At 39.6% G+C, this 26,968-nt stretch overlaps 1 protein-coding gene across 1 annotated transcript in view; it reads right to left on the bottom strand.

Moving 5' to 3' along the window:
* Nucleotides 1–22,114, bottom strand: part of LOC137757637 (immunoglobulin-binding protein 1-like) — a 36,270-nt gene extending 14,156 nt beyond the window's left edge. The window contains 6 exon segments of the mRNA XM_068534239.1: nt 10,284–10,396; nt 11,109–11,188; nt 12,768–12,963; nt 21,151–21,444; nt 21,832–22,042; nt 22,045–22,114. Of these exon segments, the coding sequence (XP_068390340.1) occupies nt 10,284–10,396; nt 11,109–11,188; nt 12,768–12,963; nt 21,151–21,444; nt 21,832–22,042; nt 22,045–22,114 (964 nt within the window).
* Between the last annotated feature and the right edge of the window lie 4,854 nt (nt 22,115–26,968).

Raw genomic sequence — 26,968 nt, 5'->3', positions numbered from 1 at the left:
CAGTGTGAGACTGTGTATGAGTCGGGAGATCTGGTGGCTCATTTTCAAGAGTTCATTAAGGGTTAGCTTGCTCCATCCCTTTCAGACCTTCTGACCACAGGTTCTTTGTATTCATTCAGTTTTTATTGGAGGGCAAAACCCCTCCCATTTCAACTAATATTCTTAAACTGAACTGCCACACTTCTATTTTTTTCATTAAAAATGTTTAATTGAAGTATAGTTGACTTACAATATTTGTTTCAGATGTACAACATAGTGATTCTATATTTGTATCAATTATGTGTCATACAAAGTTAATTTAATATTATTGATTATATTCCCTGTGCTGTGCATTACATCCCTGTGACTTATTTATTTTATAACTGGTAATTTGTATCTCTTAATCCCATTCACCTATTTCACCCATCCTCCCATTCTCTCAACCACTAGTTTGTTCTCTGTATCTATGAGTCTGCTTCTGGGTTTTTTAGGAGTCATTTGTTGTATCTTTCTCTGTCTGACTTATTCACTTAGCATAATACCCTCCAGGTCCATCCATGTTGTCATAGATTGCAAGATTTTATTCATTTGTATGGCTTAGTGGTGTTGGGAAAACTGGAGAGCTACAAGTAAAAGAAACTAGACCATTTTCTCACATCATTTACAAAAATAAACTCAAAATGAATTAAAGACTTAAATGTAAGACCTGAAACCATAAAACATCTAGAAGAAAACACAGGGAGTATGCTCTTTGAAACTGGTCTTAGCAATATTTTTTTTGATCTGTCTCCTCAGGCAACGGCAACAAAACCAAAAATAGACAAACGGAACCATATGAAGCTAAAAAACTTTTGCACAGCAAAGGGAACCATCAGCAAAACAAAAAGGCAACTTAACTGAATGGGAGAAGATATTTGCAAATAATACATCTGTTAAGGGGTTAATATCCAAAATATATAAAGAACTCATACAACTCAGTACAAACAATCTGAATAAGAAATGGGCAGAAGACCTGAATAGACATTTTTCCAGAGAAGACACAGAGAAGGGCAACAGGCACATGAAAAGGTACTCAACATCACTAATCATAAGGGAAATGTAAATCAAAACCACCTCAAATGCAATGAGATACCACCTCACACTTGTCAGAATGCCACGCTTTTTAGTGAATACTTGTTTGTTGTTTTGGAATTCTCCTGTTTGTCAGGTCTTTCACATGGTCTGTCAACTCCTTGTGCTTTCTCCTACACAGATGTCCATTCCTTGTTGATCTTGTGGCTATGAATGATTTGCCCTTACCTGTTTTTATTTTGTGTTTCATGAGGATACACTGTCACTTAGTTTTGCTGTAAATATTATCCATGATTTTTTTGTCTTTTTACTGAAATATAACATACATGCAGAAAAATACACACAGTATAGTTCAATCAATTTTCACATCTGAACACATCCATGTAATTGGTACCCAGATTAAGATACAAAACATTACTAACTCTTCAGAAGTCCCCCTCAGATCCAGTTCCATTCATGATCTCCCACTAAGGGTGAGCACCATACTGGCTTTTAACCAGCATATACAAGTTTCAGCCATGTCTGAACTTTATGCTCTTTTGTGTCTGACTTTTTTTACTCAAATTATGTTTGTAAAATTTAGCTATATTTGTTACTTGTAAGTAAAGAACTATAGTCTGTTTAACCTTATTGCTAAATAGTATTTCACTGTGTGAATATGACAAAATTTATTTATCCATTTCTACTATGTATGGGCACTTAAGTAGTGTTCAGTTTGGGGTATTACAAATAATGCTGCTATGAGCATTCTTGTACAAGGCTTTTGAGGAAATATGGTCTCATTCCCCTTAGGTATATACCTGGGAGTGAAACTGCCAGGTCATGAGGGTATACACATGTTCGACTCTTGTGCAACAGTACAACCACCAACCCCCCCGAGGTTCTCAATCTTTATTGTTTCCTTTCTTCCATATACTTTAAGCTTATTTTGTTCTTGTTTTCTCCAACTTCTTAAGTTAGTACCTTAGTAACTGATTTTACCTTTCTTTTTTCTAATATAACTACTGAAAGTTATACCTTTCCCTCTCAGCACTGCTTTAGTTGTATCCCACAAGTTTTAATGTATTTCATTACCATTCAGTTAAAAATACTTAATTTTCTTTGTGATTTCTTCTTTGACTGATGGGTTATTTATAAGTATGTTGTTTAATTTTAAAATATTTAGGGACTTCCTATATGTCATTGATTGCTAACTGAATTAGACTGTGGTCAGAGAACATAGTGCAATTTCAATCTTTCAAAGTTTATGGAGGGACTCCCCTGATGGTCCAGTGGTTAGGAATCCACCTTCCAATGCAGGGGACAAGAGTTCGATCCCTGGCTGGGGAAATAAGAACCCACCTGCCATGGGGCAACTAAGCCTGTGCACCACAACTCCTGAGCCCACGCATTCTAGAGCCCATGCGCCACAACTAGAGAGAAGCCCGCGCGCTGCAATGAAGAGCCCATACACCACAACAAAAGATCTCACATGCCGTGATGAAGATCCCACGTGCCACAACTAAGATCCAATGCAGCCAAATTAATTAACTAATTTTAAAAATTAATTAATTAATTAAAAAAAAGAAAGTTTATGGACACTTATTTGGTGGCCCAGAATATGGTCTAAGTTAGTGAATGTACCATGTGCATTTGAAAAAAGCTGTATTTTGCAGCTATTGGATATATTTTTCTATAAATGTCAAACAGGTTAAGGTGGCTGTGAGTTTTCTCCAGATCTTTTATGTCCTTACTGATTTTCTGTCCAGAAATTCTTTCAGTTACTGAAATAGAAGTATGAAAATCTCTAACTATGGCTGTAGATTTGTCTATTTCTCCATTTAATTCTGTCAATTTTTCTTCATGTGATTTGAAGATTGTTATTAGTCACAAACATGTTTATGATTGCTATGTCTTCCAGATAAATTGCCCCTTTTATCAGCACTAAATGTCTTTTTGAAAGTCCAGTAACACCTTTTGTCTTGAAGTCTACTTTATCTGACATTATATAGCTTCTGCAGCTTTCTTATGTTTACTGTTAGCATGGTATATTTAAAAAATCTTTTTACATTCCACCAATCTGTACCTTTATATTTAAATGCATCTCTTGATAGGAGATCAAGAGGGTGGTGTAAGAAGATGTGGAGTTCACCTCTCCCCATGAACACATCAAAAATATATCAACGTGTAGAACGAGTCTCACTGAAAACTAACTGGAAATTGGCAGAAAGACTCCTGTACAACCAAGGTTGTAAGAAAGATACACAGAAGTCCATAGAGAAGCCTGGGCTCCACTCATGAGTACTGCATGGTAGATTGTCCCCAGGTAGGGTAGAGAAACCAGCAGCCTGCTACCCTAGGCTACTGGTTTCATGCAACAGCCTTGCTGTGCTCTCCAGCCAGAGTTGAAAGTATGTTCTAGCTCTGCTCACTTCATGCCACAAGCATGACACTGGATCTAGGGTGGCCAGGACCTGAAAAAAGACTCGACCTTGAGATGGAGAGGTGACCTGGCCCTAGGGTGGAGCCCACGTGGGGCAACAGTGGTGACCATTGCTGGAATTTACTCAAGAGGCGCCCCAGAAGCAGCCCAGACTTCTGATGGCAGCAGAGCTACTGGGTTTCCCACAGCTGCTTTGCTGCATGTGTACCCCAGCCCAAGCTGAATGTTCTGGCCCTGCTCACTCCATGCCACAGTGTGGCACTACAAAAAAAGGAAAGTACAGGCCAGTATATTTGATGAATATAAATGCAAAAATCCTCAACAAGATATTAGCAAACCAAATCTAAAAATATATAAGAAGGATCATACACAACGATCAAGCTGAATTTATTCTAGGGTCACAAGGGTAATTCAATATATGCAAATTAATCAGTGTGATACACCACATTATCAAAAGGAAGGATAAAAATCACATGATCATCTCAATAGATTTAGAAAAACCAATGTGACAAAATTCAACATCCATTAATAATAAAAACTCTGAAAGTGGGTATCGAGAGAACATATCTCAGCATAATAAAGGCCAATTAGGACAAACCCACAACCAATGTCATACTTAACGGTGAAAAGCTGAAAGCCTTCCCGCTAAATTCTGGAACAAGACAAGGATGCTCATTCTCCCCACTTCTATTCAACATAGTATTAGAAGTCCTAGTCACAGCAGACAAGAAAGAAATAAAAGGCATCCAAATCAGAAGGGAAGAGGTAAAACTGTCATTATTTGCAGATGACGTGGTACTATATCTAGAAAACCCTAAAGTCTCCACCCAAAAACTATTAGAACTAATAAATGAATTCAGCAAGGTTGCAGGATACAAGAACAATATACAGAAATCTGTTGCATTACTATACACTAACAATAAAATATCAGAAAATAAAACAGAAAAAAATCCTGCTTAAAATTGCATCAAAAAGAATAAAATACCTAGGAATAAACTTAACTAAGAAGGTGAAAGACCTATACTCTGCAAACTATAAAACATTTATAAAGGAAACTAAAGATGATACAAAGAAGTGGAAAGATATCCTGTGCTCTTGGATTAGAAGAATTAATATTATTAAAATGGCCATGCTGTCCAAAGCAATCTACAGATTTAATGCAATCCCTATCAAAATACACATGATATTTTTCACAGGACTAGAACAAATAACCCTAAAATTCATATGGAACCACAAAAGATCCTGAATTGCCAAAGCAATCTTGAGGAAAAAGAACAAAGCCAGAGGTATAATGCTCCCAGGCTTCAGAATATACTACAAAGCTACAGTAATCAAAACAGCATGGTACTCACACGAAAACAGACACACAGATTAATGGAACAGAATAGAGAGCCCAGAAATAGGCTATGGTCAATTAATTATTGACAAAAGAGGCAAGAATATATAATGAAGAAAGGACAGTCCCTTCGGTAAGTGGTGCTGGGAAAATTGGACAGCTACACGTAAAACAGTGAGATTAGAACATTCCCTCATACCGTATACAAAAATGAACTCAAAATGGATTAGGAGACCTAAATACAAGACCTGAAACCATAAAACTCCTAGAAGAGAATATAGGCAGAACACTCTGACATAATCATAGCAATATTTTTTTTTGGCTCTGTCTCCTAAGGCAAAAGAAGTAAGAGCAAAACTAAACAAATGGGACATAATTAAACTTAAAAGCTTTTACACAACAAGGGAAAATATTGACAAAATGAAAAGACAACCTATACAGTGGGAGCAAATATTTACAACTGATGTGACCCATAAGGAATTACTATCCAAAATATTATGAACAGCTCATACAATTCATCATCAAAAAAACAAACAACCCAATAAATGGGCCGAAGACCTGAAGAGACAGTTTTCCAAAGACATACAGATGGCTAACAGGCACATGAAAAGATGCTCAACAAAACTAATTATTAGAAAAATGCAAATCAAAACCACAGTTAAGTATTACCTCACACCTGTCAGAACGGCTATCATCAAAAAGTCTACAAATAACAAATGCTGGGGAGGATGTGAAGAAAAGGGAACCCTCGTACACTGTTGGTAAGAATGTAAATTGGTGCAGCCACTATGCAAAACAGTATGCAGGTGCCTCAAAAACCTAAAAATAGAACTACCATATGGTCCAGCAATTCCACTCTTAAGTATATATCTAGAAAAAATGAAACCACTAATTCGAAAAGATACATGCACCCCGATGTTTATAGCAGCACTATTTACAATAGCCAAGAGATGGAAGCAACCCAAGTGCCCATCAACAGATGAATGGATAAAGACGATGTGGTGTGTATATATATATATATATATATATATATATATACATACACACACACACACACACATACACACAGAGAATGGACTATTACTCAGCCATAAAAAAGAATGAAATTCTGCAATTTGCAGCAACATGGATGGACCTAGAGGGTATTATGCTTAGTGAAATAAGTCAGACAGAGAAAGACAAATACTGTATGATATTACTTATATGTGGAATCTAAAAAGTAATACAAATGAATGGATATGAAAAACAGAAACAGACTCAGATATATAGAAAACAAACTTGTAGCTACCAAAGAGGGCAGAGGAAAGTGGGGAGGGACAAATTAGGGGTATGGGATTAACAGATACAAACTACTATGTATAATATAGATAATCAACAAGGATATATTGTATAGCACAGGGAATGATACTCAATATCTTGTAATAACTTATAATGGAGCATAATTTACAAAAATACTGAGTCATCTTGCTGTACACCTGAAACTAATATTGTAAATCAACTATACTTCAATTAAAAAACAAATAAAATGCACCTCTTGTAGACAGCAGGTGGTTGAGTCTGGTAATCAATCTCTGATTTCTAATTTGAAGGTTTACTCCATTTATATTTAACATAATTACCGACATGGCTGTATTGGGATTTACCATTCTGCTATTGGTTTTCTGTTCATCTCATCTGTTTTTTGTTTCTCCATTCTTTCTTGCCTTCCTCCCTTTTAATTTCTCCATTGACTTTATAGCTTTCTCTCTTTGCATTATTTTTTAAAAAATAGGCCTTAGTTTTAGAGCAGTCTTAGGTATAGAGTAAAACTAAATGAAAAGTACACAGCGTTCCTATATACACCCTGCCCCACAAAGACACAGCCTCCCGCCACTATCAACATTGAGCCACAGTGGTACATTTGTTATAATCAATGAACCTACACTGATGCATCATCATCATGCAAAGTCTACAGTTTACATTAGGGTTCACTCTTGGTGTTGTACATTCTATGGATTTGGGCAAATGTATAAAGACATATATTCACCATTACAGCATCATAATGAGTAGTCTACCTGCCCCAAAAATCCTCTGTGTTTTGCCTATTCATCCCTTTTCCTCTAATCCCTGGCAACCACTGACCCTTTTACTCTCTCCATAGTTTTGCCTTTTCCAGAATGTCACGTAGCTGGAATCATACAGTATGTAGCCTTTTCAGATTAGCTTCTTTCACTTAGTAATATGCATTTAAGTTTCCTCCATGTCTTTTTATGTCTTGATAGCTCATTTGTTTTTAGCAATGAATATTATTCCATTGTCTGTATGTACCACAGTTTATCCGTTTGCCTACTGAGGGCATCTTGGTTGCTTCCAAATGTTGGCAATTATGAATAAAGCTGCTATAAACATTTGTGTGCAATTTTTGTGTGGACCTAACTTCAACTCATTTGGGTAAATACCAAGGAGCATGACTGCTTGATAGCATGGTAAGAGAATGTTTAATTCTGACAAACTGTCTTCCAAAGTGTCTGTACCATTTTACATTCCCACCAACAATGAATGACAGTCCCTGTTGCTCCATTATCTATGCCAGGATTTGGTGTTGTCAGTATTTTGGATTCTGGCCATTCTTATAGGGGTGTAGTGGGATCACGGTTGTTTTAATTTGCAATTCCCTAATGACATATGATGTTGGGCATCTTTTCATATGCTCATTTCCCATCTATATAATCTTCTTCTGTGAGGTGTCTAAGGTCTTTTACGCATTTTTAAATTGGGGTGTTAAGGGACTTCCCTGGTGGCACAGTGGTTAAGAATCTGCCTGCCAACGCAGGGGACACGGGTTCGAGCCCTGGTCCGGGAAGATCTCACGTGCCACAGAGCAACTAAGCCCCTGTGCCACAACTGTGGAGCCCATGTGCCACAACTACTGAAGCCCAAGCACCTAGAGCCTGTGCTCTGCAACGAGAAGCCACCGCAATGAGAAGCCCACACACCACAACAAAGAGTAGGCCCCGCTCGAAGCAACAAGAGAAAGCCTGCACACAGCAACGAAGACCCAATGCAACGAAAAATTAAATAAATAAATAAATAAAATTGGGGTGTTTAATTGAGGCATTGCTTTACTATCTCTGGGACCCACTGTTTCAAATGGGAAGGTGACAACAATTCAAATCATTGTTCTTCTGTGTGTAATATGTACTTTATCTCTGGCTGCTTTCAAGATTCCCTTTTTCTTTTGTTTTTGGCAGTTTGACTACGATGTGCCTATGCTTGGTTTTCCACTGTATTTAAAACCTGCTTAGTTAGGGCTTACTGATATTTCTAAATTTGAAAATTTGTGTTTCACAGATTTGGGGAACATATCAGCCATCATTTCTTCATTTTTTTTTAAATGGCCCCTTCTCTCTCTTCTCTCCTACTGGTATTCCAATTGTACATATGGTAGAACTTTTTATATTGTTCCACAGGTCATTGAGGCTCTTCATTTTTTACCAATCTTTTTTTTTTTTTCAGATTGGCTTATATCAAGTTAACCAACTCTTTCTCCTGTCATTGCCTATCTGTTATTAATCTCATCCAATTTTAAAAAATTGAAATATAGTTGATGTACAATATGTTAGTTTCAGGTGCATTACAGTGGTTTGACATTTGCATACATTATGAAATGATCACCACCATAAATCTGGTAACCGTCTGTCCCTACACAAAGTTATCACAATATTATTGACAACATTTTTTATGTTGTATATTACACCCTTGTGGCTTTATTTATTTTATAACTAGAGGTTTATAGCTCTTAATCCCCTTCACCTATTTCCCCTCTCCAACCTCCCTCTCCTGTGGCAACCACCCTTTTTTTTGTCTGTATCTATAAGTCTGGTTTGATTTTTACACTTCAGATATTGTATTTTTCAGTTCCAGAATTTTTTGTGCAGTTTCAACTTCTCTGAGATTTCTTACCTTTTCATTCATTACAAGTATATTTTCCCCTATGCCCTTGAGCATAGAAATAAGCTGCTTTAAAGTCCTTATCTGCTAATTTCAACATCTGAGTTATCTTGGGGTTGGTCTTCATTGATTGCTTTTCCTCTTGACTATAAGTCACATTTTCTTTTTTTTTTTCCCGTACGTATAGTATTTTAGGACTGAATCCCAGACTTTGTGAACGGTTATGTTGTAGAGATTATGAATTCTGTTTTGTTCCTCTAAAAAGTACTGATTTTTCATTTTAGTTAGTTTTCATTTGTCTAGAATGAAAATTCCAAATTCTGTTTCCTCTGCATTGGGCAGTAGCTAGATTATCCATTCAGTTATTTTAGCTCTATCGAGGGTGCTTGGCATCAATCCTGTATAGCTTAGTAGTCTGCCAGAGATTTGGGCAGGGCTTATACAATTAGGGCTCCTCCTCTGTGGTTCTCTCCTGGGATATCTTCTCAGTTTTCAGTTGCTACAGTCACCCTGAACTCAGTTCTCTCCTTCCTCATCCAATAAGACTGGTTTCTATCCAAGTTTTACCTACCTCCATATTACAGCAAGTGTAGCCTGCCCATGGGTGAAAAGCTATACAAAAAACAGGAAACCTTTTCAAATGATCACTCTTCTCTTTGCTACAGTGGAAACAGCATTGGAAGTGGGAATTTTAGGGCCTGTATTAAGACCCTAGCCTGGCCACTTTCTAGCTATGTTTACTTTGGGTTAGTTCTCAGACACCATTTCCTCATTCTAAAATGGGAGTAAGAATGTTTGCTTCATGGTGTTGTTAAGAGTATCAAGTGAGATAATACGTGAGATAAGGAAAATAGGCTAAGAAGGGCTAGATGATGTCCTATCTAAGTGGTAGGAGTAGTTGGTTACTCCAGATCTGTCCATGCTTTTTCTGCTATGCCATATTGCTTCCATCTTTCTAATGACTACCAGCTCCACCTTTCCCTCCCAAAGACACTTCCAAGTACCTACCATGATCTAATTACCAAACTGAGCACCAAGAACACAGTAAGCCAAAGTCCTTGCCCTCAAGAAGTTCCAAGTACCGTTCCGTTCCCTTCTTATAAATGTTGACTGCCCTACAGTTTATGTCTGATTTTGGTCACTCTCAGTGCCTTCAGATAGCTGTTTTGTTATATTCTGTTCAGTCTGTAATTGTTATCTATAGGAGGGGTTGGCCTGATACAACCTATCTACTGTTACCAGAAGCAGAACTGCTATCTATGGATTTTTGGCTTTGCTATCTAGCTGCTCAGTCTGTTTTTATGCCATGATATTTAGAGAAATTAGAAAACTATGCTGTCCCACTGCCTCCATCCTCCCAAAATCATGTGCTATTTATTTTAATAATAAATGAAATAAAATATTGACTAGAATCTATTACTCAGAATCCTTGCCCAGATTTCTTTTGCTTCTAAAAGGCAAAAATACTTGGTCTGAATTTAATTGCTCCAGAGTTAGGGACCAGTAGTGTAGTAGTATAACTACTCTCCTCCCACCCCTCCATACCTGATGTTTTCTTGGCTATACCCTGATCGGGTAATGCTCCAAATTTCCGATGCTCTTCATACCAGTCATTCACTGTCATAGATGCCAGACTTGGGTAACAAGCTCCAAATACTCTGCAAGAATCACACTGCATTTAGAAAAGTAAACATAAATAGCTCTATTAAAAAGCCTCTTCTCTTTCGTGATAAATCCTGTGTCTGTTTCATCCTTGCTCCCCTACCCAGCTATCTTCTGAGGATTTGTGCAAACTGCTGTTAGGATATGTAAAAAGAGGCATCCAGGAAGGAGAATTAAAGGCAAGAGCTTTCATGAGAAGATAAATAGCCCAGAATCATCTCTCAGTAAGCAATCCTGGAGGCTAACGCCCCACAGAGGAGTGATGATACGATGGAAGGAGTATTTATACTTGGAGGGTATAAAAGATACACAGAGGAAGAAGACTCTTCTGCCACCCTATGGAAAAGCTCCCAAAACTCAGAATTAAAACCTGGATAGGCAAACATGTCCTTTTGAGAACTGTAGCTGAAGGAAACAGTGGGAAACAATTTTAAGGTCTACAATTCTCCCTTAGATTCTTTACTTCTTTCTGTTTTTAATTAGTTAATTAATTTTTGTTGGTTTCCTTTCTAGCCTATTTTTAAGCTCGAGTTTGTGAGAGAAATGTCTGATGAAGACAGACAGAGAAAGTATCAGAAGAGATAATATCCCTCTGATGAAAGAACAGCCTCCCCAGGTGAAGCCATTACCTTCTGTTACTCATGCACTGTAAATGAACCACAAAAGCATGGGGCTTGCAAAGGCAACCCACTTTTTAATACTACCTACTTGGCTTGGACCATGTTCCGAGTGAGAACAAACGGTTTCATTGGACGCCTGTCCTGACGAGATGAGTGAGAAGTTGATGCCTAAAAAGGAAATTAATTATCAGAAGTGTACTTGTCATTCTGCCCACCCCACTACATGCAGGCTCTTATGTCTTTAGGTGCTTGAAAAGCCCTATTTATCAGTCTCTAAAATATATCTGCAGAATACTAATGGTGGAGGTTGGTTAGCTCTCCTGAGGTGGCCCAAGTATCTTGCTGGAAAGGAAGGAAGAGAAAGCTCTCCCAGGAATCATTTCACCACAAGTGAAAAATTACTTGACTTTAAAATACTCCCCTCCAAAGAGGAAGATTCCAAAGCCTTCTTCCATGTTCCATCTAAAACCCTTGAGCTGAATTTGAAGCCCCTTTCCTTAGCCTGGCCTTCAGTGCTAAAGCTGAATTATGAAGACCCTTCTGCTAAAACCTTGTCCAATGTAATTTTGCTATTAACTGTCATGAGCTCCCTAGGATGTTTTAGAAGTGGATGTTCCTAAATGCAAGGCGGGGGAAGAATGGGTTAGTATCTTTCATATATAGGTGTATAGAAATGTTTCAAGGAAACTTGGCTGTCCAGGGGCACACCAAAAAAAGAAAAGATCAAAGAAAAGATGTTCACTTGGTTCTAAACTCCATCACTTCCAGAGCCAATCCCAATACCAAATGAGAGAGCATAAAAACAAAAAACTAAGGAGATGGGAGGATCCAGAAGAGTCCAGCCTCATGATGCTTGAAAACCACTGATCTAGATATGCCCAAGGGGCCTTAAGGCTTTAGAATACTAATTGTTCATTCTTTGATCCTTTCACACGAGAAACTAGGTTGATGTTACCCTGAGGCAAAAGCTCCTGGGCTAATCAGTGAAAATCGAATTAGCAAGAGGTTTCTCTGAGGACTTAAATGCCTGCGACTAGCTGATAAATTGAACTCAATTCATGTTATATTGTGAACCAAAAAAAAAGTGGCAGCAGAGCCTAATATTTTGAAGTAGCAGCTCCAAAACACATTTATGATCTTTAGAGACAGCCAAAGTGGCGTTACAACAAGTTTTCTTTACCAGTATGCCCGACATTTTGTGCACAGAGATGTCCTTGCTGTGTTTCATACTTGGGTGACCTAAGGTGTGAGAGTGTATCATTGTGTAAGGTTAAATCCTGGTTTCTCCCCCAACCTAAACACATTCCATGTCTTTTGCTTTATCTTCTTTTTACTCTTTTCTCTTTCTCAAGTTACACTCTTCTTCTTCATTCCCATCCTATCCCTCTTCCTGTTTATTACAGTCAAGTACAGGTTTTCAAGGCCCACCTCCCTATGCCTTCCTTCAGCAGTCATGACTGCTCACAGCCCAAACCAATTTTCACTTCAGAGAAGGCTCTCTCCCTCCTGGCATGTCACAAAATTACAAAAGACTGGAAGTGTGTTACAGGTTAGAAAGCAGTGGGGAACAATACTATAAGCTAGAAAGAAAGCTATCCTAGTGAACCTTCAGCCTTCCTCCACTAATCTTAATAAGAACAATGATTTTATGGAGACTTAAAAGGATTTTAATTCGATTACTCTCCTGTAGAAGATTCAAGTCTCTGACAGTAGCTTTTTTAGCAATATAGACAGTGACGAGGCTTACCTCTTTTGAAGAGTCTTTTCCTCTCAAGATCTTTATTTCCTGGTCAATGCTCTCAATCTCTTCTAAGCTGATACAAATCCACCTTCGAAGGTGAAGGAGGTAATATTCACGAACACGCTCATCATCTGCTTGACCACTTTCCACAGCAGATTTCAGTGCAGACAACCTATGCTCCACCTCCTTCTTCTGCTTGTATCTGTTCCACAGAAACGCATTACCATGAACTTAAAAATAAAGAGGTGTTCCTTCAAAAGAAGGCCACAATACAATTTTACCTTTACAAATGACCGGGTACACCGATTTCCATTTAGGCAAAAATACAGATTCTATACCTCAGAATTTGCCACCAAGGCAGTTCTCTCAAGACTACAAGGCAAGGAAGGTATCAGCAGAAGCTGAGAAATACATTCTGAAACTAGAAAAATATCAAAGTAACCTGATCTGAGCAACTCTTCCCATCATATTTTGAGATGGGAGTGTCTTAGTAATTTTATGACATCAACCTTTACTAGGTTGGGTGCTTAGTATATACAATGTCTATTTGGGAATTACAGCTTCAAATAGTCATAGAATCTTAGGGGTCATTTACCTGCCATTGATGCAGGAATTCCTTGTGAAACAGCCTAAAAAATGGTCATCTCTTCTTTTCTTCTGGGCAAAACATTTCCAACTCCTCTAACTCATCCTAGTATAATCTGAAGACTCATATCCACCCTGCCTGCTTTTTTCAAGATGCCTTCTAGTATGTCACCTATCACTCACTGGACAACTATTTACTGAGTACCTATTGCGTGACAGGTACTGTTCTCAGTGCTTGAGACACAACAGTGCATACAAGAAAGTCCTTGCTCTCCTTAAGCCTTCAATCTAGTGTGAGAAGACAGACAAAAAGAAATAGATGAGTCAGGTGGTGGTGAGGTGCTCTGAAGAAGCAAAAAAAGCAAGGTAATGTGGATAGAGTGATGGTGCGAAAGTAGGGGCGATCAGGAGAGACTTCTTTGAAGACATGACATTTGAGCAAAGACTTCAAGGAAATAAGGATGGAAGCCATGCCAGTATCTGAAACAGTGTTCTAAGGGGGAAAAGCAAATATGAAGGTCCTGGGGTGGGAGAGTGCTGGCCTGACATGTTTGAGAAATAGCAAGGAGGTCAGTGTGGCTGGCATGGAGTGAAGAATAATAGGAAGTGAGGTCAGAGAGATAGTCAGGGCCATAGTTTGTAGAACCCTGTAGGCCAAGAAGACACGAAATATCAAACGTCATGATATTTTGAGAAGAGAAAGCCACTGGAAGCTTTAAAATAGAATACATGAAATGAACATTTTTTTAATGGACTACTCTGTTGTGTGTAGACTTGGGGGGGTGGGAGGCAAGGGTGGAGCAGGAAAATCAATTAAGAGGATATTGCCACAATCCAAGTGAGAGACAGTGACTTGAAATAGGGAGGTGGTGAGATGTGGACGTAATTAAAATATAACAGTATTTGCTGATTTATTGGATGTAAGGTCTTGAGGCAGAGAGGAACCAAGGGAAAACTCCACAACTTCCAAGAGAAGTATCTTGAAATATCTATGTCTGGAACCCCACTCTAGACATCCAGAACCAGACGCTCCTCTGTGGGTGTTCACCCAAATCTGGAGTTCTTAACCTGAGGTCCATGGACAGAGTTTGGAGGGAGGGGTGTTCTTGAACTCCCCCAAATTTTGTATAGAATTCTACATGTATGTTTCTTCTTCTTCTTCTTCTTTTTTTTTTTTTTTACTGGGGAGAGGTTAAGGAGGACCACGACCCACAAAAAGTCAAGAACCTCCCCTCTGGAAACATTCTTTATTATAAAATCTTTTAGGCTCTTCTGCTTCTTTTAATCAACAAGTGGGCACTTTATGTAATGTTACAAATAACTGTCACAGCACTATCACAGGTGGCCTTCTGAGTCAAACACTACACAGGTCAATTCCTAGTTCATGAATGCTATTACAGATATCTCTTGAGAACACTTAACTCTGGTGCCACTCCTACCCCCACCCTCTTTCCTGGATGTACCTAAGTCAGGGAAAAAAAAACTATATATATATATATATATATATATATATATATATATATATATATATATATATATATATATATATATACACACACACACACACACACACACACACGCACACGCACACGCACATATATATATCAGGGCCTTAGAATGTATGTAATCAAGGGTATATTCTTGGTTAGTCTACTAGGCCTTTGAATAAGGTTCCTGTGCTTCCTTTCCCATCCTCTGCATGCATGTGGTCTAGTCACACTCTCTGGTCTTTCCTTCTTCTCTACTTCCTTTGCTTCTATGACTTTGCTCCTAGTCATCTTTGGGACTTCTAAGTTCCTGAACTCCTATTCCTTGAGGCCAGTGATTTTTAAACCTTTCTGTCTTAGCAGAAGAACCCTTTCTTCTTATGAGAGCTTATAGTAATAAAAAAAAAAAGTAATAAAAGATAAAATCCGCCCTGTTTAAATCAGAGGAGGGCTCCCAACATGCGCCCTACCCAGGCACTGTGGTGGAATCTTAGGGCTCGACAGAACAGATTGTAAACCACTGTCCTAGACCTGTGTCACTGTTCTAGATTTCCTATGGTGAGACACTGCATGCGAACACTCCCTATCACCCTAGAATTCCCCACTGCCTGTCACCCTTCTGACTCTGGGCAACTTTCATCATTCATTCCCCTTTTCTGTTCCCAAGCTGCTGAAGAGAGGTAACGAATTACAAATTTGTGTCAAATGAGTCAACCACAAATTCATATGATCAAACTTCAGTGGAACGGTCACTCTTGTTCAGCTTTTTGCTCATCTTTTGTGGATTCCATGCCACCATCATGCTCACCAGATGGCCAGCCAATGTAGAAATTCAATTTCCCTTTTTACCTTAAAATCTCTATAGCTTCACCTTTCCTCCTCTCCTCTTGCCTTTAAGGAGCCACTGTTGTCTTTACCATTCCACTTTGGCTATAAATCCTGTCCCCACCCACATTCTTCCAAGCCTCACTCAATCAATCATCCTCCCTGTCATTAGCAGTTACAATTTTTCACTCTACTGGTGCCTTTCCCCTATCCTAGAAACACCTTCCCTCGATCCATGTTCTGCCTTTTCAAATGACCACTCTTCTCTCTTTTCTAAACAGCACTAGAACTGGGAATTTGAAGACCTGAGTTTAATGCCTGGCCACTTACCAGCCACGTAACTTTGGAGAAGTCAGTACTCAGAGCCTATTTCCTTATTTCTAAAATAGGATAATATCTGCTTCACGGGGCTGTTAAGAGGATCAAATGAACAATATTCATGAAAGTGCTTTGTAAGCAGCAAAATATTGTTATCTGATGGGAAAAATTGACGTTAAGGAGGGCTAGATGATGCCCATCTACTAGGTGGCAGAAATTGGACTGGTCACCCCAGGTCTGACTCCAAAGCCCAGGCTTTTTCTGCTATACTATATTGCTTCCATCTTTCTGATGACCACTCTGTCCTTCCCAAAGATACCTCAAGTACCTACTATGATACAATTACTGGTTGGGTACCCAGGATATAATTAGGATACTAAGGATATAATTAGTTAAGGTCTCTGACCTCTAGAAGTTCCAAGTCTAGAAAATAACAGATTGTTATGCCCTTATAAGTAACATAAACTAAGTGCTACAGTATCTGGGAGGGGAGACAGGTAGAGAGAAGCTTCAAAGAGGACATGACATTTGTTCTCTCTCTTCCCCAGGCTTCTTTCTATAAGTACTTTTACCTGTACCTTGTTGAGTCTCTTACCTCTGCTCTTTCTTTCATCTTCTTTCTCCCTTAATTTGCCCCAAGGTTTTGCCCTTGACTTTTTTTTTTTTTCTCTCTACATGTTTTTTCTTGGCAAACTATCCACACCCAGTGACACTCCTGAATTTTTAGCACTAGCAGCAAAACAGTCTGATAAGTTTTAGTTACACATTTCCATCTGTCTATAGACATGGCTGTCCAGTTGTCACTTTAGGACCTAAATTCAGTAAATCTAAAACTAGACTCATTACTTACCCAGCTTCTACTTCTCCATTTCTGTCGAAAGAATGTAGGTAGAGTTAATCAAGACTTATGCCTCAAAGATGGGAATTAGAGTAGAGAAGATATGTGAAGAAACAGGTTTTGAGGGAGAGAGAGCACATACCATTCAGGTGTTTTATGTAGGATGGCCTCAGTGTGTAAAGTCCTGAGGTGGGGGATGGAGGACTTACAGAAATTAAATAAGGATTTGAACAATTTGTTTTCTAATCATATAAATGCTTCTTGCAAAACTAATATCTCTGATAGTTGTAACTTCATTTCTATCACTTCTTCCCAGTTGAAGTACTATTATAACACGTTAACTTGTCTTTCTGCCCCTCTCTTCCCTTTCAATGTCCCATACACATCACTTCCTTACAGTTCTCCAACCATACTACTCTTAGGTTCTGACAAATCAGACTATTCTCCATTTCCTGTACATACCTCCAACTACCCTGCCTTGGGCTTTTGCTCATATTGTTCCCCGCTGCTTGACAAGAATAAAGACTTTTTGAGCACCTTCTATATACCAAGCCCTGTGCTAGACATACCACAGAGAACAAGAGAGAAATGGCTACTGCTTTCATGGAGTATACATTCCAGTAGGGGAGAAAGACAAAGCCCAGAAAGACAGATAAACGAAGAGCATGCCATGCAAAGAGAACAACATGTACGAAGACTCTGTAGAAGGAAAGGACTGGATCTGTTCGGAACTGAAAGAAGGCTATTACGGCAGCAGTCTAGTGAACAAGGGGAGTATGATATATGACGAGATTGGAGAGAGGCAGATGCCAGATCATCCAGGTCTTTATAGTTAATGGCTTGGATATTTCAGGTGAGAGATGCTGGTGGCCTAGATGAAGGTATGACAGTGGAGAGAGAAACAGAAGGACATAAGGTACATTTTGTAGCTAGAACTGGCAGGCCTTGTTGATGGACTGGATGTGGCAATTCAGAAGGGAGGAACTGAAGCTAACTCCTAGGTTTCTGGTTTAAAACCTGGGTGAGTGGTGGTCTGTTTATTGAGATGGTAAAGACATAAGTGTGGGGGCACATTTGGGGATTAAAAAGCCAGCAGTTCAATTTAAGGCATGTTAAGTTTGAGATGTCTGTGAAACATCCACGTATGGTGTTCAAAGTCAGGAGAGGTCTGGGTTAGTGATATAAATATGGGAGCCATTAGCGAAAAGATAGTGTTAGTATCTCATCTGTCAGGCATTAAAAAAAAAAAAAAAAAAAAAAGTTCAAAGATCAAGCTTTCTAACCAAAGAAATGCAAATCAAAACAATGAGGTATCTTATCTGGATTTTCTAAGTGTTGCCATTCAGTCCTGTTGCAGTGGGACATACTTTGAAACTTTGTTATTGTGGAAAGCAATATAATTACCATCAAGAGTCAAAACATTCAAACCCTTTGATTTAGCCACTGGTTCTTCTAGAAATCTGTCCTACAGGAACAGTGACAGATGCAGTTATGTTTCCTCGTAACATTACTTAGAATAGCAAATAAAACATCAACCCATAAACAGGCTAAGCATTTGACAATATTAGTTTAAATAATTATGATATGACTGTTAAGCTGGAATACTATTTAACCATTAAATACCATGGCTTCAAAAGACATGGGGGAATCAAAACAGGATGTTAGGTTTAAAAAAAAGGATTAAAAAAATCTATATTTATGGTATTCTTCCAAATTTATTAATTATAATAACTATATATCCGGAAGGAAATAAATCAGATAGTTAACAAAGATAATCTCTGAGTGCTAGGATGAAGACTTATTTTTAATTTAAAAAATGTTCTGTTTTCCAACTTTCTACAATGAGTATTATTACTTTTACATTCAGGCTAACCTGTAATTTGCAATGTTTAACCATCCTTCTAGTCTCATCTCAAATGCTACTACATTCGGAAACCTTTTCCTTAACCCTCCAACCAGATGTGATCACTCCCTGGTCTTTGTCCACAGCACCATTTGTATCTCTCTAGTGCATTTACAGTCTTTTTTTTTTTTTTTTTTTTTTGGATATATTATGATAATTTGGATACCAAACTCACTGTTTAAACTACCTGTTATATCCCAAGGGGCTGCCCCTACCTTCTTACAAAGGACATGATACTGAATTCCACTTCATATCAGTCTATCCCATTTCCTCAAAAATTATTCTCTGTCACTCACTAGCTCTTAACCATACTTTATTATTCTTTAAAGCCCTTACCACCTAAAATCACATTTTTATTTACTAGCTTACTGTCTGCCTCCTCCACCAAAACAAGAGCTCCATGAGGGCATATGGACTTTGTCTGGATCTCCATTACTTAGCACACAGTAAAGTCTCAATAAATATGTTAACTGAATCAATCAATTTTCAGCTCTCTAGACCAGGCCTCTCCTCTGAGCTTCATGCTACAGATACCTTGACTTGAATGTCTCCTAGGCATCTTAAATGCAACATGTCTCAATATACAATTCATACTCTCCCCTATCTGTTCTTCCTCTTCTATCCCCCCATCTCAATGAGTTCCACAGCCAACCACCTACATCAGAAACGTGGACATCTTCCTGCTGCTTCCTTCTACCCTACCTGTCACAACCAATTGATCGTTTTCTGCAGATTCAACCCTATAAATAAATATATCCCCTCCATCCCTTCTGCCATTGCACTAGTAAGGTCTCATCACCTCTGTGACCTAACCGGATCTAATCTTCTCCCTCAGAATGCTTCCTAACTGCTGCCAGAGTATGCTAGTTAAAATGCAAATATGACCTTGCTACTCTTTAAGGAAAAAAAAAAACCAAAAAACCTCCAGTGGATCCCTAGTCACCAAACAAATCTCAAGCTCTTTAGCATGGCCTAGTAATAGGTAACATTTATAGAATATTTACTATGTAATACATACTGCGCTAGCTGTTTTATGTGGTTTATTTTATTAATGCCTCTTAACCCTATGAGATAGGTACCACTGTTACTTAGACTTCACATATGAGGAAACCTGAGACTCAGACAGGTTACATAAGTTACCCAAAGTCCAATGGCTTATAAGTAAAGCTGGGTCTCAAACCCAGGTCTCTCATTCCACGACCTGTACTCAGCTACAAAGATATGACAATAGCTGACTTTGAGTGCTTACTGTATCAGACAATGTAAGAGCTTTTTTATGCATTTCTCTTCTATTTTATAGGACCTATTATTATCCAATTTGACATCTGGGGAAATTAAGGCACCGAGGGATTAAGCAACCTACGCAAAATCAGAATGATTAACTTTTGGAGCTGGGATTCAAACCCCCTTCCCAAGTTCTCAGGAACAAGGTCGTTCTTTCACCTTCCTCACACCCTAAGCTCTCCTTGGTCTGAACCCTAAAAATTCTTCAGCATCATTCTTTCCCCTCCTTCACCACCCACTTTGTGTTCTAGCATCACCTAATTGCTTATGGTTGTTCCCCACCCCAGCACTGTGGTCTTTAATGTCCCTGTAGCTTTACTAATGCTATTATCTCTGCTGGCTAAAGCCCTCCTTTCCTCTTCCTCTAGATGATACTCCTATTTATCCTTAAGCAACTCATCACAGGAGTCACCTCGTCCAGGGAGACTTCTCCTCTCTCCTGCTCTCTCTTTGGTTAGGTGCCCCTCCTGTCTGCTCTCCTGATACCTTGTGCATTTCCCTATCACATCATTTTATCATTTATACTGTTTCTATGCCTCTTTTCCTCACCACACTGTATGCTCCTCCAAGGCAGAGACCACCCATATTCATACAAACGCCCATACTCAGTTTGAATCCCCAGTGCCTAGCATAGCTCCTAAACACTGTGAGCACTCTTTTTAAAAAAACTAAACTAAGAGAGTAAGCAAGGTGTTCAAGGTCACAGAATGAAGCTATGCCAGTACTAAGATTAGTTCAGGATGTTACACATCTCATCCAGTATTGTTAGAACAGAGCTTCTCAATCAATTGACCATAAATGGACTATAGCTACAAGATATTTGTGCCCTTCAGAGATACTTACCTCACTGTACCATGTGAGTATTGCTGTGCCGTGATGTGGGAGAGACTGGGAGACACTCTGCTAAACTACACTGCTGTTGTTGGCAACCATAAGGTGCTAGGGGTCTGACAGTTAGGTATGATCATTTCAACCAAGGCAGAGGCTTCTTGAAAAACTCAGGAGTTTGCTCTCACCAGGGTCTATGCTAAATAAGAACCCAAAGAGTGACACACACCATTGTTTCCCACCACCCCAGGAAAAAAACAAACAAACATGCACCCCTCCCCTCCAACAGCACTGCCATTGGGCGGTCCTCAAATGACCCACCTCTCTCTTCTAGCCTGTCTCTGAGATGCCATAGCAACGAGGCTAGAATAGGCCAAGGAGGAATTAGCAGTGTTATTTTCAGCGGAGTTGGTCTTGGTTTTGGGCAGCTCAAACTCTGCCACATGATAGTATTGGCACTGAGTTAAGTAGTTTAAAAAGTGTTCTCGAGCCCACTGCAAATGATCTAGACGCTTGCTGGGGTTGACTTGTTTCATGGCGAATGCTCCTTGAAATGCTGGCACCATCAGGTACTTCAGATCGCTGGAAGCAATCTCTTCCAAATCTTCATTTCGGCTGGAAAGAGCAAAGAGGAGGCTGTGAAGTCTGGCTGGGCATTCAAACTCTGGCCCTGGCTTCCTGGGGGAGGGAAGGGCTGGGGTGGAGGTGGGGGTGGGACAAAGGGAGGAGGCACCGGGAACAGCTGCCAGTTTTCTTCATTGACAGTGGCTGAGCGCTCACACCCAGTGCCTATGCAAATAGCCAACACTAGGGAACCGAGTCGTGTGATATTAAGTATCTCGGAAGAGACGTGGAGAATGTAAACAATGTACACAAGGTCGCAGTGGGAGGAAGGGAAGAAAGGCTCCGGGTTTTAAAGTTCTCCTGCACCCAGGATCAATGGTTCCGCCCTTGGTAACTATTATTACCTACTTTCTCAGTCGTACTACCCTCTCCCCATACCTGAACAAGTCGAGCTCCAATAACATTTCGGCAGCCTTCTTCAGGAGGGCCAGTCCCTTGAACACCTTAGCTTGGATGATCCGGGAGCCGGTGGGTTCAGTCGCGACTTCCACTTCATCCAGAAGCTGCTTGCTGGTTCTGAACAGCTCGGGGAGCCGCGGCAGCAGTAACTCGCCTTCGGCCGTTGCCATCTTGGGGCAAGGAAGAACACATAAGACCTCACTTCCGGCCCTGGGACAGATGGGCTGGGCTGCCAGCAACGAAACCGGAAGGGGCGTAACATTGGTCCAGTAGCTCCATTGTTACCTAAGCGTCGGACAACTGCCAGAAGCAGCTGTTAGCTAAACCTAGCAACCGTTTCCATAGACTCATTTTACCAGGCTGCCTATTACCGGTAGTAGGCATCTGTTACAGACACACAACGCGCAAACAAACAAGCAAACCCTAGGTGCTGCTTTACGCGTGTCTACTCGTCGCCGATGTGCTTTCAATGTAAAATATACACCGGATTTTGAGAACTTATTACGAAAAAATAATGTAAAATATCTCAATAATTTTTACACTGACATGTTGAAATGCTAATGTTTTGTACATACTGGGTTAAACATATTATTAAAATTAATTTCACTTGTGTCTTTTCACTTTTTTAATGTGTCTACTAGAAAACTTAGAATTACGTTTGTGGCTAACAGCTACTGTACAGCGCTGATGTAAAAATATAACTCCAGGACTTTGAAAGAAGGGACCTCATTGCTTTGAACAAATCAATATAAATATGTACTGATTACCATAGGACACACCCCCAGTTGTCCTAGGAGATTTAATTTAAGTAAAATGCATGTTGCCTGCCCTGGAAAATAAGCTTTTAAACTAAATGTAGTTTACACTATCATTGAGAAGAAAACAATTTTCATGTAAAAACAACTAGAGGGCAATATAGTACAGTATATAACTAGGGGATATGCTGTACTGCATAGGTTGTTGGAAACCCAAGAAATGACAAATCATTTTATGTTAGGAGTAGTCAGAAAGCTTCTTAGACATGACATGCAGTCAATGAATTTCAAAGTTGGAAGAGGATCTCAAAAATCAGAGGAAAAATCCTGAGACCAGATAAGTGACTTGCCCAACGAGTTGTGACAAAGCCAGTGTCTTCTAAGTTCAATTGTTTTTACTCCATCTATCTTAAATTGAGTAGGATTTAAAAAGATGGAGAGGCCTTTCATGTGGGACAGAATGAAGCCCCAAGCTAAACCAGTGCTTGGCAAGAAGGAGAGGAGAGTGGGGCGTAAGTGTGGGTTGAAAAAGCTTCCCAGGTGATTCTAATATGCCTTCCCTTGCAACCTGCTTTAGAAGCTGAGGAGGAAAGGAAGCTCTGGTGAATCACGAATTTGATTTGTCTGGAACCTCTAATGAGTCTTGTAAACTGAACTTTCAGGGTCAGCCTTGCCAAGAATACAAAGAAGAAAGATAGTACTTGTGAAGGAGACTTAGAAACAGTCATTGTGAGACTAAAGATAATTTGTTCCTGCACATTTGCTTGGATTAAGACATAGTTTTACTCTTGCCCAAGAGAAAAAAAAAAAAAAAAAATGCAGAATTTGAATTTGGTCTTGAACTTTGTAAGCCATTTTTCTATGGCTTTCAAAATGACAGTCTTCATGAGAATCGCCAGTTACTTTCAGAGTGCATATCATATATTCACATCATCATTTTAAGTATTGCATTGCATCTTACTGAGATAATACCAAGACTAAAAAGTGGTTAGAAAAAAAGTGATAATAAAAATGAGTCATTTATTGTGTTTCTGTGTGTAAACACTTTATCACATTAAATCCCTGTTGTGTATGAGAGATTTTTAAAAAAAAAATCCTAGTTTAGGGGAACCAGAGGGGCCCTTAGAAATCTTGTAAGTAAAATGTCACTTAAACTTTTTGTAGTAGCAGAACTCTTTTTCCAAACCAAATTTTAGACAGGCCCATAGTTTTTAAAAGGGCTGCTGTGTTTGAAGTAGATACACAGAAGCCTGCCAACTCAGCCCATCTTTTCCCCAACTTGTGCAGTGGCACCGAAGGCACCAAAGCACTTCTGAGGGACACGAGGGCTTAAGTAGCACAGTATAAAAAGCACTAATCTAGCACAGCCCCCTCATTTAGCAGATGAAGAAACTGAGACCCTGAGAAGTTAGGGAACTTGCCCAAAGTTGCAGAGCTAGGATGACTAACTGGTCAACAGTATATAGAGTGAGTCGGAATGGGGAGAAACTAAAGTCCAGGAAAATAGTAGAAAGCATTTTAAGTAATCTATGCATAACTATAGAAATGAGATGACCTTTCAAGTATTTCCTGTTGTGACTCCCCGATCGAAATGATGTTCATTTGTCATGTTTGGATCAACACAGATTTTTTTCTCTTAGATAAATTTTGTGAGTCATGAGATAAATGGTATAGTAGACCTTTTCCTGCCTGTCTGAATTAAGGCGTTCGGCAATTTAGACCTTCTTTGGTCTACTGCTGTTTTGTCTTGAGTGAGTAATGTTCTACTGATATGTGTACCTGTAATGCCAGCAATAACACTAGATGAGATCAAATTGCACACAGTGTAAAGCCAAGAGCAGGCTGTAACTTGCCAAAAATTATATATGGAATAATGGCTTAATCCTTAGTGTTCAAACTATCTTCACTAAGTATTTCTGAGATTTGAATTTGCCTGACTAGTAACAAGAAGTTCATTAAGCCATGAAAGGAAAAACTCTAGTACAATGAAGACTGAAGTAAATGAAAGATTTAAATTCCTACTTTTATATCCAACTCTGAGGAATGTGGTAAAACAGTTAAAAACACTCTGGAGACTGATATTTGAGTCCTACCTCTGCTACTGAGTAGCTGTGTGTCCTTGCAGAATTCCCTTCCTTTCCACATTAGTTATGTGCTACCTAAATCCTAGGCACTGGAAATTCAAAGAACAAGACACTGGGTTTGAGCCCTTAAGGGGCCCATAGTTCAATGGGAAAGACCAGTAAACAAATAATCAAATAGGAATTTGGTAAGAATGGAGGGAATAACTTTAGCCCTGAGGGGGGCATTCTGTTAAAGGTCAAACTCCATACCTGACTTTCTGATCCTTTCTGACTTGCTGCTGACATCCTTTCCATTCTGTTCACCCATGGATCCTAAGCTCCACATTTAGTGGACTCTCCTAGTTCTCCAAACTATCATGTCCTCTTAGGCCTTCATGCATTTACATGGGTTGTGCCTTCTGCCTGCAATGTCCTTCTCTCCCTTGTCTGACTGGAAAATCTGTGTTTAGTACTGACACCTTAGCTGAAGGATCACTTCCTCCAGGAAGCATTTCCTGATCATTTACCTGCAGGTGAGGTGCCCTCCTCTTAGCTCTTCCAGCACTTTATTCATCTCCCTATGACAGTACTGGACTATGGTTTTCTTTATCCACAGTTGTCTCTCAGTAGCCTGAGAGCTCCTTGAGGTCAGGGAGAGTGTCTTGTTCGACTTTGTTTACCTCAGCACAGCACCTAACACTGTGGGGTCATTAGGTAGGGACTCAATGTTAAATGAATTAAAAACAATGATACCTTACCTTCTCTGAGTGCTCATTTCCTGCCAGATGACTGTGCTAAGTATTTTATGTGCATTTTCTCGATGAATCCCTACAACTGCCCTAAGAAATAGGTGTTGTTATATCCTTATTTTACAGATGAGGAAATTGTGGCTCAGAGAGGTTAAAGTAACTGGCCCTTTAGTGTTCCTTTACCATGGGATTTGAACCCAACTCCATTGAATCCAGATCCTATTCCAGAGCCCATGCTTTTAACCACTGTACTATACTACAAAAGAGGGGGGAAATTACAGACCCAGTGAAGAATGAAAGGGGAAATGAACATGTAACAGATTGTGCTAAAAAGTAAAAGGAAGCAAGGCTGAATCAGTAGGCTGGCCCACATTATGGAGGATGTGGAGTCAGACAGAAGTGTGTAGACTTGATGTGCTGTAAGCAATAGGGAGGCATTTGGTTTAATTCAATATTTATTAAAGACCTATTATATGCCAGCCACTGTGCTAGCTGCTGGGATATAAATATGCGTAGTCTTTGCTCCCGAAGCTCTAACTGCCAGGTGAGGGAGACCGACGACAAGTCAACGTAAAGTGGTATATGATTTTATAGTGATACATAGTGATACATTGAGAGTGATACATCTCAAAGGAGATGATGCCAAAACTGAGTCTTGAATGGTGATAGGATGTGTAGGGAACTTGAATCATTTCACTATTACTGGAACTTACAGTTGGATGCAACAAAAGGTAGGTAATTAATTCATTCAACATGTATTTATTGAATGCCTGCTATGTGCAAGACACCATTCTAGGCGCTGGAGCGAATGAGACAGACAAAACTCCTGCCCTTGTGGATCGCAAGGCAAGCAGTAGCTACTGCATGCCCATTTTTGTATAGCACTTATTTCCAAAGAACTTAGATAATGTCTTAACTGCGCCCCACAGTAGCTCTGAGAGAGACTACAGTAGGTATACTGGTCAGTCTTTCCAAAATGTGGAGGCATACTGGTGATACAAGAGATGAATTTAGGTGGTACATGGAGGACCACTTAAAACATTTAAATAGCTCTAAGCAATACCCCTAGCAACCTTCCAGCATCAGAGATAGAAAGCTTCACCTCCCGCTGTTCCCTAGGTGACTCCACCTCTTCCCCATCTGTTGCCATGGAGATGAGTGGTTTCACTTCTCTAATTCCCCTACCTCCACCCCTAGGTGAGACTCAGAGAGCCCCCTCCCAATCTCCAAGGAAAGAACTCCATGCTCCCCAACCTTTCTTCCGAATCACATCCTGCTTCTCAGGCTGTCACCATAGAAACAGAAATGTCATCCCCATCCCCCCAGGCATCTCCATGGTGACCCTCAACCTTACCCCCAGGACATAATCAGGATTAATCCTTACTAGAAGTCTAGAAATCAGGGGGCGCTGGAAGGAAGGTGAGGGTGACTCCCTGCTGTGGCTGCAGGCTTTGTCTCTTTCCCTCTGGCTTTGAATGAAGGCATGGGGACCCCTCTCTCAACAAACGGGTTAGGGAAATTACAGTTTATAAGTACCAGTTAGGTGCCA

Source organism: Eschrichtius robustus, chromosome Y (genome assembly GCF_028021215.1).
Source record: "Eschrichtius robustus isolate mEscRob2 chromosome Y, mEscRob2.pri, whole genome shotgun sequence".
In the NCBI taxonomy this organism is placed as follows: Eukaryota; Metazoa; Chordata; class Mammalia; order Artiodactyla; family Eschrichtiidae; genus Eschrichtius; species Eschrichtius robustus.
The sequence above is the reverse complement of the archived record's forward strand: the minus strand, read 5'-3'. Positions and strand labels throughout refer to the sequence as shown.